Source organism: Neoarius graeffei, chromosome 19 (assembly GCF_027579695.1).
Source record: "Neoarius graeffei isolate fNeoGra1 chromosome 19, fNeoGra1.pri, whole genome shotgun sequence".
In the NCBI taxonomy this organism is placed as follows: domain Eukaryota; kingdom Metazoa; phylum Chordata; class Actinopteri; order Siluriformes; family Ariidae; genus Neoarius; species Neoarius graeffei.
The window spans coordinates 44,819,732-44,837,979 of NC_083587.1; the positions used below are offsets into that span (position 1 = coordinate 44,819,732).

The 18,248-nt window shown below is 42.2% G+C and overlaps 1 protein-coding gene across 1 annotated transcript in view; it reads right to left on the reverse strand.

Moving 5' to 3' along the window:
• Window positions 1-18,248, reverse strand: part of epb41l4b (erythrocyte membrane protein band 4.1 like 4B) — a 94,440-nt gene that overhangs the window by 39,470 nt on the left and 36,722 nt on the right. The window contains exons 2-6 of the mRNA XM_060900142.1: window positions 7,863-7,967; window positions 7,641-7,683; window positions 2,733-2,811; window positions 776-820; window positions 8-60 (exon numbers count right to left, since the gene is read on the reverse strand). Coding sequence (XP_060756125.1) covers window positions 8-60; window positions 776-820; window positions 2,733-2,811; window positions 7,641-7,683; window positions 7,863-7,967 — 325 coding nt within the window. The remainder of the gene's footprint in view (window positions 1-7; window positions 61-775; window positions 821-2,732; window positions 2,812-7,640; window positions 7,684-7,862; window positions 7,968-18,248) is intronic.

Consider the following 18,248-nt stretch of genomic DNA (forward strand, 5'->3'; position numbering starts at 1 on the left):
GACTCACTCTGTAGGCAATAAGCCCCAAGATCCACAGATACATCATATGGACACTTTAATCTGCTCAGGGAAAAGGAAAGGCTTATTGATGCATCAAATGGCTTGTAAATGTGTTATTAAACCAGACTTAAGGAATACGAGGCAATTTTATGCTCTATTCTTTAAACCAAGACAGTGTGTGATAAAGACCCAGTAGACGTACAGTATCTCTCTATATGTATAGGAGACAGAGATGCCGCTGGAGAAAGAATGAGTATAAGAAAGAGTGTATCCCCTGTGTGGGAAAGTGTGTCGATGCTCTTAAATTAGAAACTAGTGTTGGTTCTCATCACAGTTTCTTTTATTAAAAGAGCAGCACAGCTCCCAAGGGATCAGACCCACATTAAGACAGTGAAACAGAGATTCTACTGGACTGTAGCAGAAAGAAAGACCCTGTGAGGGTGTGCGTGGGCGTATGCGCATGCACGTGTGTGCTCTTTCACTGCTCTGGAAACATTCAGCAAGAACGGCAACGTTTATTCCATAGTGCACTTTAAACCCAACTTTGGAACACAGCATGAATATGAAGTAGCTTATCACTATGCCACTGCCACAGTCTGAATCACGCTTCCCAGAATTAAGATCAGACTGAAGCATTAAATATTACTGATGGTTGCGTGAGGAAAGGCTGCAAAAAAAACATCGCACTAACCTCTTGAGGACTTTTCCAAAGACATTCAGAAAGGTTATTAAACATTTTGGCTTTATTTCGATAGTGTGTGAAAGCAATTCTTACTTGCCAGACAGAATGTCTTGTCTGAGCTGCAGCACAAAGAGGTACCTAAGAAAAAGACAGGGTCAGTTAGATCATCACAGTGAACGCCAAATTATATTCGACTTCATTTTACTTGGCTATAGTCCTTGGTTGTTAATGTGGTCGTACATGGGTATATACCGGTAGTTGTACTTTGGAGCACATTAATGCAACGTACACTCCTCATAATTACTTATATGCATAGTTTCATTATAATTAGTGTTTATTCTATTCACGTTCACTGGATATGAGCAATCGTGCACTCTGATTGGCTATCAGCTCATATACCGTGAGTAGAGAAAAACAAAATGGCGGCACATGTTGAACCAACCGAGGACAAAAAAGCTCTACTCGAAAACAAGGTCCCCCCCCCAAAAAAAGCGCAAGAAAATATGGAATACAAGTATTTGATGGTACAAACGTATCTTTTTTTTTTTCAATTTCAAGAATTAAATCACCACATTTTTCACAAAATCGCTACCGTCATTTCACTGGCTTGTTTACATTTGAAGCAGAAATTATTTTGTCAAACGTTTCGTATAAAGTTTTTAATTTATCGAATTTGCAAAAAAATTAAAATAAAAAACCCCCGCTCTGTTTCTCAAAATCCAGTGAATATCTCATCTCATTATCTGTAGCTGCTTTATCCTGTTCTACAGGGTCGCAGGCAAGCTGGAGCCTATCCCAGCTGACTACGGGTGAAAGGCGGGGTACACCCTGGACAAGTCACCAGGTCATCACAGGGCTGACTCATAGACACAGACAACCATTCACACTCACATTCACACCTACGGTCAATTTAGAGAGTCACCAGTTAACCTAACCTGCATGTCTTTGGACTGTGGGGGAAACCGGAGCACCCGGAGGAAACCCACGCGGACACCATACAAACTCTACACAGAAAGGCCCTCGCCGGCCCCGGGGCTCGAACCCAGGACCTTCTTGCTGTGAGGCGACAGCGCTAACCACTACACCACCGTGCCGCCCTCCAGTGAATATGGATAGAAGAAAAAAACAAAACAAACAAACAAACAAACAAAAAAAAAAACAGTTATTCAACTCAACCATGTCGTACATGGCTTATAGCCAACTTGGCACTATGCGTCTTCTTCTGATAGCCTCGTCAGCTACCAGCTCATGTACGACTCGTTTTCGTGAAATAACTTAAGTAGTTAGTTAAAAAAAAAAAGTACATTTAAATGAATAAGCCACATATTTACTGCAAAATGATATGAGGAAAACGGTGAATATAAACAATTTTATATAAATTAACATCCATATTATAAAGAAAGTAAAGGTGATCGCATTTATTTGCCGACATTTTTATCAGTGATCTAAATCTAGATTTCCGTGAAATTTTTTTACTCCATTGCAGATCATTTTCCTTCATGCTAGTATTTTCATCTCATTATCTGTAGCCACTTTATCCTGTTCTACAGGGTCGCAGGCAAGCTGGAGCCTATCCCAGCTGACTACGGGCGAAAGGCGGGGTACACCCTGGACAAGTCGCCAGGTCATCACAGGGCTGACACATAGACACAGACAACCATTCACACTCACATTCACACCTACGGTCAATTTAGAGTCACCAGTTAACCTAACCTGCATGTCTTTGGACTGTGGGGGAAACCGGAGCACCCGGAGGAAACCCACGCCGACACGGGGAGAACATGCAAACTCCGCACAGAAAGGCCCTCGCCAGCCACGGGGCTCGAACCCGGACCTTCTTGCTGTGAGGCGACAGCGCTAACCACTACACCACCGTGCCGCCCCGCTAGTATTTTATTTCTTGAAATAAATATATGAATGAAATAATGAAACATTAGACAAGTTTGCCTGTATACAAGCTTTTTCCACATATAGCGAGTAATCAACTAAATACCTTTTGCTACAAATATCACATTATAATGCATCAAATCAGTGCTGCTCTACTTTTTACCTTGTGAACTCCTCATGAAGGTTATTGGGTTCTGAGGAGTAGAACTTTACCCTGAAAAACAGCCTGTATGGTGGACCGTCTGTAAAAGAGAGAGGAACCAGAAACGGAAGAGAACAGGGCTTAATTAATATACGAACACAGTGTAGATATGCAAAGAAAATATGACTGAAATGAGATTTACATCAAAAGGCAGACATCTGTATACAGAAGGAAATAATTAAAAAAATAAATCAAAACCCAAGGCCACACTAAGTTGTCATAGAGACACGCGTCAATTCGCTGACATTTTCAGTATGACTCAAGAGCAATCTGAAGCCTGTATAGAATACAAGTGTGTAAGAAGAACAAAAAGTGCCCCAGCGAGTTCTTGATGTGAGACGTTGCAAAACTCTTCAGTTTCATTTCCCAAATGTTAAGAACTAAAGGATATGCAAAAATGCCCTGGAGGTAAGGTAGGCAGGTGATCCATCAGAGGTACAGTACCAGTCAAAAGCTTGGACACACTTTCTAATTCAATGCTTCATTTTGTTTATTTGTATTAATTAAAATACACTTCATGTCTTAAAAGTAACAAATGGACGTCATTTCTCTTTACTTAGTCGAGCAGTTCTTGACATAACATGGATTACTACAGTTGTCGAATAGGGCCATTTACTGCATTTTTATTATTTACTATTTACAAAACACATTAAAGCTACATCCACACGACAACGAGATTTTTTTTTTTTTAGCGGGTAAAAAAAAAATAAAATAAAAAAAATATCGCGTCCACATGGGCAACGGATCAGTAAAATATCAGGTACATATGGCAACGCAACGCTTGCTGAAAACGATGCAATACACATGCCACACCTCTACGTGCGCTGTAAGACGGTCCCATCGGAAACACCAGAACAATAGAAGAAGTAGGACGCATGTGTATAAACCCCTTCTTCTACCCGGCGTGAAGCACTGTCAGGAACAAGCACACAACAACAAGAAGAAGATGGCTGCGACTACGCGAGGAAATTGTGCCTTCTGTGTGTACAAATTAGTTTTATTAGTGTGCATAGTTTTATATAACTTAATTTTCTTATTGTGTGAACATTTCGAAAAGCATTTTTATATAATTTATATAACTTTTTATATTGTGTGTGAACATTTTGAAAAGCAGTCTTATCCAATAAAAAAAAAGAAATTCAAGAAATGGTTCAGTTACTTGTTTATTTAAAAGAAAAGCTGTTGTTGTTACGAATGATGCGCGCGAGAGTGCTGCTTGTTCTAGTCGTGTGGTTGTGACATCATCATAAACAAATCCGTTCTACTCATCCAGACGACTTCGCAACGGCGCCGTTGCCAGATTTTTCCACTCTGGAACCCGTTCTCAAAAAATATCGTTTTGGGGCACCCAAAACGCCGGTGCCGTGTGGACGCCAGGCCGAAACAATAAACAATTTTATCAGATTCACCTGAATCCGTTGCCGTGTGGACAGGGCCTAAGAAAGCAAGACATTGCATTAATTAACTTTTGACGAGGCACACTTGTTAATTGAAAAGCATCCCAGGTGACTACCTCATGAAGCTGGTTAGGATAATGCCAATAGTATGCAAAGAGTCATCAAGGTAAACAGTGACTACTTTTAAGAATCTAAAATATGAAACGTATTGGTTTTTTTTTTCGTTTACCACATAATTCCATACATGTTATTTCATAGTTCTGATGTCTAAAAACCTATGAATGGGTAGGTGTCCAAACATTTGGCTGAAATTGTATATGCGATGTGTAACCTGGAGGATAGTCCGTGAAGGCATAAAAATTCCAAAGAAAATTTCAATATCCAAATCACTATCAGGTAGAAACCTGTAACCTAGTCATTACTGTACAGCCTCTTGCAAAATTATTCATCCCCCTTGGTATTTGTCCTGTTTTGTCACATTACAAGCTGGAATTAAAATGGATTTTTGGAGGATTAGCACCATTTGATTTACCCAACATGCCTACCACTTTAAAAGGCGCAATTTTTTTTTTTTAAATTATGACACAAACAATAAGATGAAAAAAAAAAAATCTGGAGCACGCATAGGTATTCACCCCCTTTCATATGAAACCCCTAAATAAGAGCTGGTCCAACCAATTCACTTCATAAGTCATATAATTAACTGATTAAGATCCACCTGTGTGCAATCAAAGTGTCACATGACCTGTCACATGATTTCTGTATAAATTAACCTGTTCTGGAAGGACCCTGACTCTGCAACACTACTAAGCAAGCAGCACTCCAAACAGGTCAGAGACAAAGTTGTGGAGAAGTATAGATCAGGGTTGGGTTATAAAAAAAATATCCCAAACTCTGAATATCCCATGGAGCACCATTAAATCCATTATAGCAAAATGGAAAGAACATGTCACCACTACAAACCTGACAAGAGAAGGCCGCCCACCAAAACTCACACACCGGGCAAGGAGGGCATTAATCAGAGATGCCACAAAGACACCGAAGAGAACACTGAAGGAGCTGCGAAGATCCACAGCGGAGATGGGAGTATCTGTCCATAGGACCACTTTAAGCCGTACACTCCACAGAGTGGGCCTTTATGGAAAAGTGGCCAGAAAAAAAACACTGCTTAAAGAGGAAAAAAATAAAATAACACGTTTGGAGTTTGTCTAACAGCATGTGGCAGACTCCCCAAACACATGGGAGAAGATTCTCTCGTCAGAGGAGACTAAAATTGAGCTTTTTGGTCATGAGAAACACCATGTGTGGCACAAACCCAACACGGAGAATACCATTCCTACAGTGAAGCATGGTGGTGGCAGCATCATGCTGTGGGGATATTTTTCATCTGCAGGGACAGGAAAACTGGTCAGGACTGAAGGAAAGATGGATGGCACAAAATACAGGGCAATTCTGGAGGAAAACCTGTTTGAGTCAGCCAGAGATTTGAGACTGGGACAAAGGTTCACATTCCAGCAGGACAATGACTCTAAACATACTGCTAAAGCTACACTGAAGTGGTTTAAAGGGAAACATTTAAATGTCTTGGAATGGCTTAGTCAAAGCCCAGACCTCAGTCCAATTGAGAATCTGTGGCATAACTTGAAGATTGCTGTACACCAACGCAACCCATTTAACATGAAGGAGTTGGAGCAGTTTTGCCTTGAGGAATGGGCAAAAATCCCAGTGGCTAGATGTGCTCAGCTAATAGAGACATACCCCAAGAGACTTGCAGCTGCAATTGTAGCAAAAGGTGTGGCTCGACAAAGTATTGACTTTGTGGGGTGAATACCTATGCACACTCCAGATTTCTGTTTGGTTTTTTTTCCTCTGAATTATTGTCTCTCACAAAACAAACAAACAAAATTTGCACCTTTAAAGGAACAGTCCACCGTACTTCCATAATGAAATATGCTCTTATCTGAATTGAGACGAGTTGCTCCGTACCTCTCCGAGCTTTGCGCGACCTCCCAGTCAGTCAGACGCGCTGTCACTCCTGTTAGCAATGTAGCTAGGCTCAGCATGGCCAATGGTATTTTTTGGGGCTGTAGTTAGATGCGACCAAACTCTTCCGCGTTTTTCCTGATTACATAGGTTTATATGACCAGTGACATGAAACAAGTTCAGTTACACAAATTGAAACGTGGCGATTTTCTATGCTATGGAAAGTCCGCACTATAATGACAGGCGTACTAACACCTTCTGCGCGCTTCGGCAGCGCATTGATATCTGAGCTCCGTATCAATGCGCTGTCGAAGCGCGCAGAAGGTGTTAGTACGCCTGTCATTATAGTGCGGACTTTCCATAGCATAGAAAATCGCCACGTTTCAATTTGTGTAATTGAACTTGTTTCATATCACTGGTCATATAAACCTATGTAAACATGAAAAATGCGGAAGAGTTTGGTCGCATCTAACTACAGCCCCAAAAAATACCATTGGCCATACTGAGCCTAGCTACATTGCTAACAGGAGTGACAGCGCGTCTGACTGACTGGGAGGTCGCGCAAAGCTCGGAGAGGTACGGATCAGCTCGTCTCAATTCAGATAAGAGCATATTTCATTATGGAAGTACGGTGGACTGTTCCTTTAAAAGTAGTAGGCATGTTGTGTAAATCAAATAGTGCTCACTACCCCAAAAAAAAAAAAATTTATATAAAATAATGAAAAAAAATTCCATTTTAAGTCCAGCTTGTAAATGTGACAAAACAGGACAAACACCAAGGCGGATGAATACTTTTGCAAGACACTGTATATAAAATTCTGCATTTACCTTGATAAAGAGTGAGGGTGCACATATTCCAAACAGGGACTATCTAGGAGATCATAAGACTATTAATGAGATGAAGGGAAGGGGACAGGTCCTCAAGGGCGTCAGCGCAGGGTTCAAAACTCTTGCACAATCGCCAGTCACTCTAGATTCATGTCAGTTTGCTCATCTGATGTTTTTATTGGGAGGGGGGAAACGACCGCTCTTTCTGCATATATTTTTTAACAAAGAATTCAACAAATCAAAAGGTGGGATTATCTAGTCCGACTGTGCTCAATAACGCTCGAGCCAGATTACACAGGTTTATTAAAATACATATAAAAGTAAAGTGTTTACCGTATATGCTTTATATATTAAAGGCAAGTTCGTGTTTTACATGCGAGTCATTTCAATTTCACACCAGCTGTGTACAGTGGATGTGTCCTTGCCTGATCTACCGGGACTGGCTTCGGTCCCATCCACAGTGTAAATACTATTACACCCACTCATAACACACACATCGCCACGGTAACTGCAGATAACCAGCAAAAGGATACCAGACACCTGCTATGACCCAACCATTCAATGCTGTAATACCTGTACACCGAGTGTGTGCGCACACGTGTGAGTGAGAGAGAGAGACACACACACACACACACACACAGAGCGCGTGCTGAGGACTTACATCTAATCTGCTTTTTTATGGGTTTGCCGGCATCCAGCCAGTGCTGAAGGAAAAATTGGAGAGAGAGAGCACAAGTTAGTACAGTAGCACCGAGGAAGTGAAGTGCTGTTGCTCTGATTGATGTGGAGTGGCTCCATCACACACTCTTAGACTCAAGTTCAGTACCTCCTTCTCCTTCGTGCACACACACACACGCAAGTCTATTTATAGATTAGCACTCACCGCAACCTCCTCGGGGTCCATGAACTGCAGTCCAAAATAATCAGCCTCCACAAGGTCCAAATGATACATGATTTGATCAAACAGGTCCTGTCCCTTTGCATTTTTCTGTGATAAATGCACACACACACATATTACAGAGCGCTAAGTATGGACCTACAGTACGACATTGCCTTCAATAAGTTCAGCAGGCTTTTGTAGGGCCTGGTATTACCTGCTTGCATAAGCCACACACATTTACATGACTTCACGATGACCCCTTCTTGACGCACCCTTCAGAGACTAACAAATGAGGCAGTATTCAAATGAACTAAAGTACAAAAATATGACAGGAAGTAGTTTGTTATTCGCACTAATCAATCACAAAGTTGCACTACAAGGATACACTTTAAAAAAAAAAAGTTGGAATGGAGTTAAAATCATGTACGTATGCTTACGGTTTGATGTTATTTGCTAATTAAATACTTGGTGTTCTAGGAGTCATGACTAAGCTTTGTGTGACCTTATGTCATATTGTTATCAAATGCTAAGTCGTGCTCTCAAGAAGTCCTCCTTTGTCGGCTTGGTTCTTCATTTAAATTGCCTTTTCACGACATCCTTGCATGATTAAGTCATAAAAATGCGATAATAAAGCAGGTCACATCCTGGAATTGTAAAGAACACCCTGTGACTCACCTTAGCAATGCACAAAGTATAGAATAAGCCAAGTATTATAATCAGCTTTTTCATTTGGTTTTCAGTTTCAGGGATTTTTTTTTTTCTGTTGTACAACGGGGAAGATGTGATGTTTGAGGACCATAATCCTCGACGTCAATCCGCACACAGAAACCAGCAGTGTTTTCAGAAATTAACAAACAAGAAGAACTTGAAAATGAAGACAAGAGCATCCATCGGGATGCATCTGCCGCCAATAAGTCTAGTCCTTCTCGTCACAAATCTGTATAGCTGAAATACTAAAATCTATTATTTCAAACAAAGGAAGCGATTGAAGAAAAAACTATTTCAGTCCTTGCTGTGACCTTGAGCCTGTTTGGATCAGAAATCTAATCTGTTCATCTGCAGGTTAGAGTTATAATCTCATTTAATACCACAAACATTCAGCTGTTCTTGAGCTATAGCACTAATGAATATCTCTGACAGATGGGCAGATGGATACACAAACTGAAAATATAATGCCTCCACTACTTAGCAGCAGAGGTAAAATGAAAGAGAAATGAAACTTAAAACCAGAGGACAGATTTCGGAATTAGTTACTTCTGGAAAAACAACATACTTCATAGCGTGGGGTGTACTGTGCTTTTCCTCCACCGTTATTATTAATCTCAAGGCTGCAAGTGCACACATTTACATAGAATCTAAGGCCAAGTTTACATTAGACCGTACCTGTCTCGTTTTCTTCGCGGATGCACTGTCCGTTTACATTAAAACGCCTGGAAACGCCGGGAAACGGGAATCCGCCAGGGTCCACGTATTCGATCCAGATCGTGTCTGGTCCGGTGCTGTGTAAACATTGAGAATACGCGGATACGCTGTGCTGAGCTCTAGCTGGCGTCGTCATTGGACAACATCACTGTGACATCCACCTTCCTGATTCGCTGGCGTTGGTCATGTGACGCGACTGCTGAAAAACGGCACGGACTTCCGCCTTGTATCACCTTTCATTAAAGAGTATAAAAGTATGAAAATACTGCAAATACTGATGCAAATACTGCCCATTGTGTAGTTATGGTTGTCTTTAGGCTTGCCATCCTTCCACTTGCAAGTGGTAAGTGATATGCGCTGGGATCACACTCACAGCGGCTCAGTCCCGAATCACTGCTCGTGCGCTTCACTCGCGCGCTCTGTGAGCTGCGCAAGGCCGGAGTGCGCACCTTCCAGAGGGCACTCGCTGTTCAGGGCGGAGTGATTTGGAGCGCAGGATGCCTGCGGAGCCGAGCGTATCCGTGTATTGGTGTTGCTGTGTGCACGCGAATCGTGTATTGGTGTTGCTGTGTGCACGCTAATCGTTTTAAAAACGTTAATCTGATGATCCGCTGATACGGTCTAATGTAAACCCCACCTAAGGCTGTGACTCAAACTGCACAACGCACACTAATTATACCTCAACTGCGCTGACACCACTGGTGTAGTGATCTACTATTTACTACGGTTGTAAACAGTTTGGGACATACAGTACCAGTCGAAAGTTTGGACACACCTTCTAATTCAATGGTTTTTCCTTTATTAAAAGGTCGACTGCCTTTCAAATTTTTGAAGTTTAGGTCATAAAAAGAATTTTCCCTAACACACTATTTTTGTTTAGTGGACCAAAAGCTACTGAATTCAAATCACAGACTTCCAATTTTATTAGGTTTAAAAAAAAAAAAATTAGAACAATTAATGAATTTACAGCCACGTGGCCCTAAATTCTCCGCTATTTTTTTCCTGCTTCACCATGACCCAATTCAAGATGCTACATCATGCATCACATGGTGGGCTTTCCCCGTTCACGCAAGGCATTGTGGGACACAAATTTGAAACAGGAGAGAACAATGGAAGATGTGAATGAAACATAAAAGACCAACTACAGTAACGGAAAGGGAGAAGAAAATACATTATGTTGCGAAGGAAAGGAAACGCAGGACCAAACTAATAAATATCGGCGCTCAGCGAGCACCTCGGTGTGATCAGCTGTTCGTTTAGCGACAGAATGATGGAACCGTCAGTGCACGGTCAAGGTAAACCTGTAGATGGCAGTAATGCAACACTGTGGATACCAGCTGCCGTAAAACCCAAAAGATGAAGAAGAAGCCAAAGGTAAACCTGCGCATGCACACACGGACTTCCTCCGTCTGCTTGACTGCGCGAAGTGAGTGATTTCATGCACATTATTTGCTAGGGAATCCCTCAAATTGAATAACTTCCTAGCCACAGAATGGCCTGTTTTTTTTTTTTTTTAAGATATTACAGAAATAAACATATCACAATGACCAAATTTCAGAGAGAACTAAAGTTCACTGATTTTAATTAAAAGACACTTCTTTTAATCCACACTGTACGGGCTCCCAGTCCACCCTATCTCATCTTATCCACACTACATTGGCTCCCAATCAAACTTCGTATTGATTATAAAATAATAATAATAATAATAATAATAGAGTTTCCACAAATATGGCTCTTTACCTGATATAAAAGCTAAATATACATACTCTACTAACTGTTAAAAATCCTAAATATTAATTATTAAACTTCTAATACTAAATATAAAAGACAAGAAAATTTCCTAGCCTGAGATACAAAAACAACCCCTTTACTTATTATACTAAATATTGGAGACGTATGAAAAATAAGTCAAATTTGATATGGATAGCAAAAAGTGTAAATGTAACAGCAATAGTATAATTTGGGGTGGGGGTGTAGCAATAAGCAAATTAATAATGAAAGCACCAAGATACTAATGGGAATTAAACTGATAAAAGTTAAACGAGATTATTAATTATTACTGTTGTTTGCGAAACAGTTTCTAAGGATTTCATAGGTTTCTCTAGAGAAAGTCCTGGCATCTACACACAATTTAGTCTTAGCTGGAAGTGAATTAAATATTGTTGCAACACAGTCCTGAAATGTATTCGATACTAATGGGATGACTAAATTAATTGTATAAAATACTACCACTGACCTATAAAGCACTGAATGGTCTCGCACCACAGTACCTGAGCAAACTTCTGGTCTTTTATGACCTGCCATGTCTACTTGGATCAAAAGGTGCAGGCTATCTGTTGGTACCCCAGATAATGAAGGCTACATCAGGGGGCAGAGCCTTTTCTTACAAAGCCCCACAGTTATGGAACAGCCTTCCAAGTAGTGTTCGAGACTCAGAGACAGTCTCTGCGCTTCAGTCTTGGCTGTGAACATATCCATTTAGTCAAGCCTTCTGTTAATAGCTTTTTATTAGGTAAAGGAGTAGATCTGGAAGGTCCTCAGGCATAGAGTGTTCTGGTAAACTGGGATGTATGGATGTTGTCACTCCCCTACTCTCACATGTTCACTCAGGTTTGTTGACGGTGTAGTAGCTGGCTGCTTTATGTCCCAGGACTCCCTCATGTCTGCGTTACCTTCTGGCTTTCCCTTTTAGTTATGCGGTCATAGTTGGTCTTGCCGGACCAACTTGCACTCAATGCACAATATATACTGGTCTTAACCATTAGGTGACAATGGGCATACCTAACAACCTGTGCTGTCGTTACACATCAATCCTGAGATACCAGTTATGCTAGCCTCTCCTGCTCTGCAGACCTGCCTGATCCATCCTAACACCCTACTTCTGGCTGAGCTTCTCATCACTTCGCTCCTGTGGAGGATGGCCCATATGGGCAGTCAAAAGATACACTTAGATGACGGCTCTGGACACTGACAGTTTTGCTACGATGGTTTAGTACTAAAATTGTCATCCTTTTGCAGTTTAAGGACCTCAGACAATCATTTAGACACCGATTCTGTGGAGCTAGACCCGGGGCTCCTCTGCAACCCCCGGGATTCGGATGTTACACCTGCGCATCCTCCCCTCCATGTCTTCGCATTTCTCTTTTACCTCCCCCAGTTCTTTTGTCAGGGTGGATACGGTAGTTTGAAGCTTGGCGCCTACAGCCGACCACGACGATATGCCACCTCCATGTCCTTAATAGCAGACTTCATTTGGTCAATTTCGTTTCGCGCTAGTGCGGTGTTGTTAGCTAGCTCAGCTCTGACTGTCTGGAGCTCGCTCCTCAGATGGTTAAATTCGTCAGAGAGGGAGTTTTTAAGCTCTGTTCTAATGACAGCAGCAATACCAGTTCGTTAAGTCCAAAAGGATCTGAGCTTTCAGGTCTTCCGTGTTGGATTTCCTCGGCGTCGTTGAGGGGGGAGGCAGGTGTACGACTCCGGTCTGTAGATGTGCTCCATGCCGAGGTGGTGTCGGGCCTGGCGGTAGATGGTCCGACGTACTTAAATTTGTGGAGCCCCGAAGCCATTACAGGCATCAACAAATCATATCCCTGACGCACGGTGTACTTAATCATCACACTGGCTTTCTGCAGCAAAGATTATCAAAAAAGTGTTTTTGAAAAAAAATAAAAATGCAACAATTGAGCAGGAGCTCTGCAACACACGTCTTACTCCATTGCTTGCTCACTGTACTACAATTGTCATGATTAATTTAGGACTGCAGTTGTCATGAACAATTTTGCACTCAAGTCTCCATCAATGAACAGTTGATAACGTCAACAAAATAGACTTCATGCTAATACTATAATGAATTTCTTGGTTACACAATTATAATTTGTGACTATATGGGACACAGTTATAAAAGTGAGGTCATTTATAAATCATGCTATTTGTTATCACCCAAATGAAGATGGGTTCCCTTTTGAGTCTGGTTCATCTCAAGGTTTCTTCCTCATGTCGTCTGAGGGAGTTTTTCCTTGCCACTTTCACCTCAGTCTTACTCATTAGGGATAAATAAATTTATTGAAAAGCATTGCAAGGGAACCTCATGAAGCTGGTTAAGATACTGCAAAGTGTGCAAAGCATCATCAAGGTAAACAGTGGCTACTTTGAAGGCTCTAAAATATGAAAACACTTAAAACTTTTTTGTTTACCACATAATTCCATATTTTTATTTATATACATCGCCATAGTTTTGATGTCTTCAGTATTGCCAGGGTTCCAACTCCTTTTCCATTTCAAAATTCCATACTTTTTCCACACTCAAGTTTCCAGACTTCATGGTACATTTTTTCAGACCATATTCAACACCACAGTACAAATAACTAGATGGTTATTATTGAAATAAATTATTTTAAAATCCAACTGTAAATACGTATGTTACATTGTGAGCATGTAAGCTAGTATGTTGCCAAATAATTGCCTGAAGCGAGCAAGCAATTGCTGACATTATATTCTTTCATAGGGCCCAAAGATTTCTAGTGGCACCCCTGTGGCAAGGTGCTGTAGCTCATACAATTCAGTTAAAACCAAACCCAGACAAGTTCAATGCACAGCATTTTATTCAAGCTGCAATGCCAAAACAATGCAGTGTTATTCTGTTTTTGCCATGTACATTTGAACACGAGTGTCTTCATCTCATCTCATTATCTGTAGCCGCTTTATCCTGTTCTACAGGGTCGCAGGCAAGCTGGAGCCTATCCCAGCTGACTACGGGCGAAAGGCGGGGTACACCCTGGACAAGTCGCCAGGTCATCACAGGGCTGACACAGACACAGACAACCATTCACACTCGCATTCACACCTACGGTCAATTTAGAGCCACCAGTTAACCTAACCTGCATGTCTTTGGACTGTGGGGGAAACCGGAGCACCCGGAGGAAACCCACATGGACACGGGGAGAACATGCAAACTCTGCACAGAAAGGCCCTCGCCGGCCACGGGGCTCGAACCCAGGACCTTCTTGCTGTGAGGTGACAGTGCTAACCACTACACCACCTTGCCGCCCCACGAGTGTTCTGAGAGCACAATATCCCCCGCTAGTAACTATGCCATAACTCTGGTAAAATGTGACTGAATTGAACAAAATTGCAGTATGCACATTACTGATATACAACAAACAATCCTGTCGAGTTTCATGAAATTCCTCCAAAAATAGTGAGAGGAGTTGATTTCAGAAAGTGAGTACCCTTCCCAGGACAGACGGACAGACAGACAAACATCACCATGACATAATCCCCCTCCGGGCCTTTTGGCCAGCGGGGGATAAAAACTAAACTGACCCCCTTCCACCTGTAACAGTAACAGGAGAGATGTTGATGTACAACCCATCAAAAGAAAAGGGAACAGAAGTGCAACAGAAGGGAACAGAAGTGCAACAGAAGAATTCGCTTCATTGAATATTAGATGGAGTAAAACTAAAAATCTCATATCATTGGTCACAAAAAGTTTAGAACACTCACTCCTTCTGTCATAAGCGCACACCACCACTCAAATGCATGCAAACCACCCCCTTCCAACACACACCCACCCAATGGAAACCAGCTGCATCCTGCTGCAAAGACTGGTTGAATGACGGAGGCATCCATACACATGTTCAAATATGAATATAAAAAACTTCGCAGTAAGACAGTTATCAGGCTAAGAGGTCGTGTGTGAGTGCACCACACACATAAGTAAGGGCAACTGTTCTCACCCAAATCTGTTCCAACACTTAAGCCTACGCACGCGCACACACAGCGAGACAGACAAAGGACAAATGCATTGTCATGTAGATACACATACACACACACACACACGATACTTGCCGTCATTCACGCCTGGGGGCAGTCCCACAACACTGGCAAAATTTGCCAGCTCTCAGAAATCTTGCAGTTACCCATTCTTACATTTATAGTGTTGCAATGTGCGGTCATGCCGTTTTTGTTTTTTTTAAAAGTTCTGCAGAGGTACATCGGAGCCCAACATGCTAACATCGGATAGTTCACTCACGGCAGATGCTACAGAAATCACCTCAGATATATCATGCACATGTGGCCTAATGGTTAGAAAAGCAGTTTGGGACTAAAAGGTCACCGGTTCAATTCCCTGGGCTAGCAGGAATGGCTGAAGTGCCCTTGAGCAAGGCACCGAACCCCCATCTGCTCCCCAGGCTGCTCTGGGTACGTTGTACGTTGGTCTGGATAAGAGCGTCTGCTAAATGCCTGTAATGTAATGTAACATATCTCACCATGCTTAAATTCAATGACTTTAAACTCACACTGGTTTGAACATTTTGACTTGATTTTAGAAAAGAAAGTAGGGGAATGGAAACCACTTTCCCCCAAAGTAGGGAAAATTACCAAAACCAAATTCCATACTGCATTGTATTGTTCTACAATGCAGAAAATAGTCAAAATACAAAAACACCCCACTATGAATGAGTAGGTGTGTCCAAACTTTCGAGTGGTTCTGATCTCAAGTACAGATAACTCGATTACACAGTAGTATATGAGTGTTATGTGAATAAACATTTTATTGTACACATCAGGCGTGATTGTCAGAGACACTGAGTACCAGATGAAAGCGCAAAACATCTCAGCTAGAGCTTGACTTTTAGCTCCCATTAGCAGGTTTGCCCTCATTGTGACTGTGACTGATCCAGTAGCACTATTCATTTATCACGGATACTGTGGCGTACCTGTGCTCATTCTGTGGTATCCTAAACAGCACATAACTCACAGAATGAACCAGTCACCTAAAGTTCTCATCTCATCTCATTATCTCTAGCCGCTTCATCCTTCTACAGGGTCGCAGGCAAGCTGGAGCCTATCCCAGCTGACTACGGGCGAAAGGCGGGGTACACCCTGGACAAGTCGCCAGGTCATCACAGGGCTGACACAGACACAGACAACCATTCACGCTCACATTCACACCTACGGTCAATTTAGAGTCACCAGTTAACCTAACCTGCATGTCTTTGGACTGTGGGGGAAACCGGAGCACCCGGAGGAAACCCACGCGGACACGGGGAGAACATGCAAACTCCGCACAGAAAGGCCCTCGCCGGCCACGGGGCTCGAACCCGGACCTTCTTGCTGTGAGGCGACAGCGCTAACCACTACACCACCGTGCCGCCGTTACATAAATATTTAACAGTTATTCCATGAAATCGAGTCGTAGATGAGATGATAGCCAACGAGGCACATGGCACCAAGTCGTCTATAAGCCATGTACAATGAGACTGAGTAGACTTTGTATTTTTTTGGGGGAGGGGGGGTTGTTTTTGAGTAGAGATTTTATTTCGTCTTCGGTTGGTTCAGTAACACCCTCCGACATTTTGTTCTTCTCTACTCATGGTATACGAGCTGATAGCCTAGTAGTAGAGTAGCCAATCAGAGCACGCAAGTGCTCGTATCCAGTGAATGTGGACAGAATAAAATAAAATTATTTAAGAAATATAAATATCACGATTTTTTTTTTAAATCACCAACCAAACTAGTGTCCCTATTGATGAAAATATACAGTGGGGCAAAAAAGTATTTAGTCAGCCACCAATTGTGCAAGTTCTCCCACTTAAAAAGATGAGAGAGGCCTGTAATTTTCATCATAGGTACACTTCAACTATGAGAGACAGAATGGGGGGAAAGAATCCAGGAAATCACATTGTAGGATTTTTAATGAATTAATTGGTAAATTCCTCAGTAAAATAAGTATTTGGTCACCTACAAACAAGCAAGATTTCTGGCTCTCACAGACCTGTAACAACAACTTTAAGAGGCTCCTCTGTCCTCCACTCGTTACCTGGATTAATGGCACCTGTCTGAACTCGTTATCAGTATAAAAGACACCTGTCCACAACCTCAAACAGTCACACTCCAAACTCCACTATGGCCAAGACCAAAGAGCTGTCAAAGGACACCAGAAACAAAATTGTAGACCTGCACCAGGCTGGGAAGACTGAATCTGCAATAGGTAAGCAGCTTGGTGTGAAGAAATCAACTGTGGGAGCAATTATTAGAAAATGGAAGACATACAAGACCACTGATAATCTCCCTCGATCTGGGGCTCCACGCAAGATCTCACCCCGTGGGGTCAAAATGATCACAAGAACGGTGAGCAAAAATCCCAGAACCACACGGGGGGGACCTAGTGACTGACCTGCAGAGAGCTGGGACCAAAGTAACAAAGGCTACCATCAGTAACACACTACGCCGCCAGGGACTCAAATCCTGCAGTGCCAGACGTGTCCCCCTGCTTAAGCCAGTACATGTCCAGGCCCGTCTGAAGTTTGCTAGAGAGCATTTGGATGATCCAGAAGAGGATTGGGAGAATGTCATATGGTCAGATGAAACCAAAATAGAACTTTTTGGTAAAAACTCAACTTGTCGTGTTTGGACGAGAAAGAATGCTGAGTTGCATCCAAAGAACACCATACCTACTGTGAAGCATGGGGGTGGAAACATCATGCTTTGGGGCTGTTTTTCTGCAAAGGGACCAGGACGTGTAAAGGAAAGAATCCATGTAAAGATCCGTGTAAAGGAAAGAATGAATGGGGCCATATATCGTGAGATTTTGAGTGAAAGCCTCCTTCCATCAGCAAGGGCATTGAAGATGAAACGTGGCTGGGTCTTTCAGCATGACAATGATCCCAAACACACCGCCCGGGCAACGAAGGAGTGGCTTCGTAAGAAGCATTTCAAGGTCCTGGAGTGGCCTAGCCAGTCTCCAGATCTCAACCCCATAGAAAATCTTTGGAGGGAGTTGAAAGTCCGTGTTGCCCAGCAACAGCCCCAGAACATCACTGCTCTAGAGGAGATCTGCATGGAGGAATGGGCCAAAATACCAGCAACAGTGTGTGAAAACCTTGTGAAGACTTACAGAAAATGTTTGACCTGTCATTGCCAACAAAGGGTATATAAAGTATTGAGATGAACTTTTGTTATTGA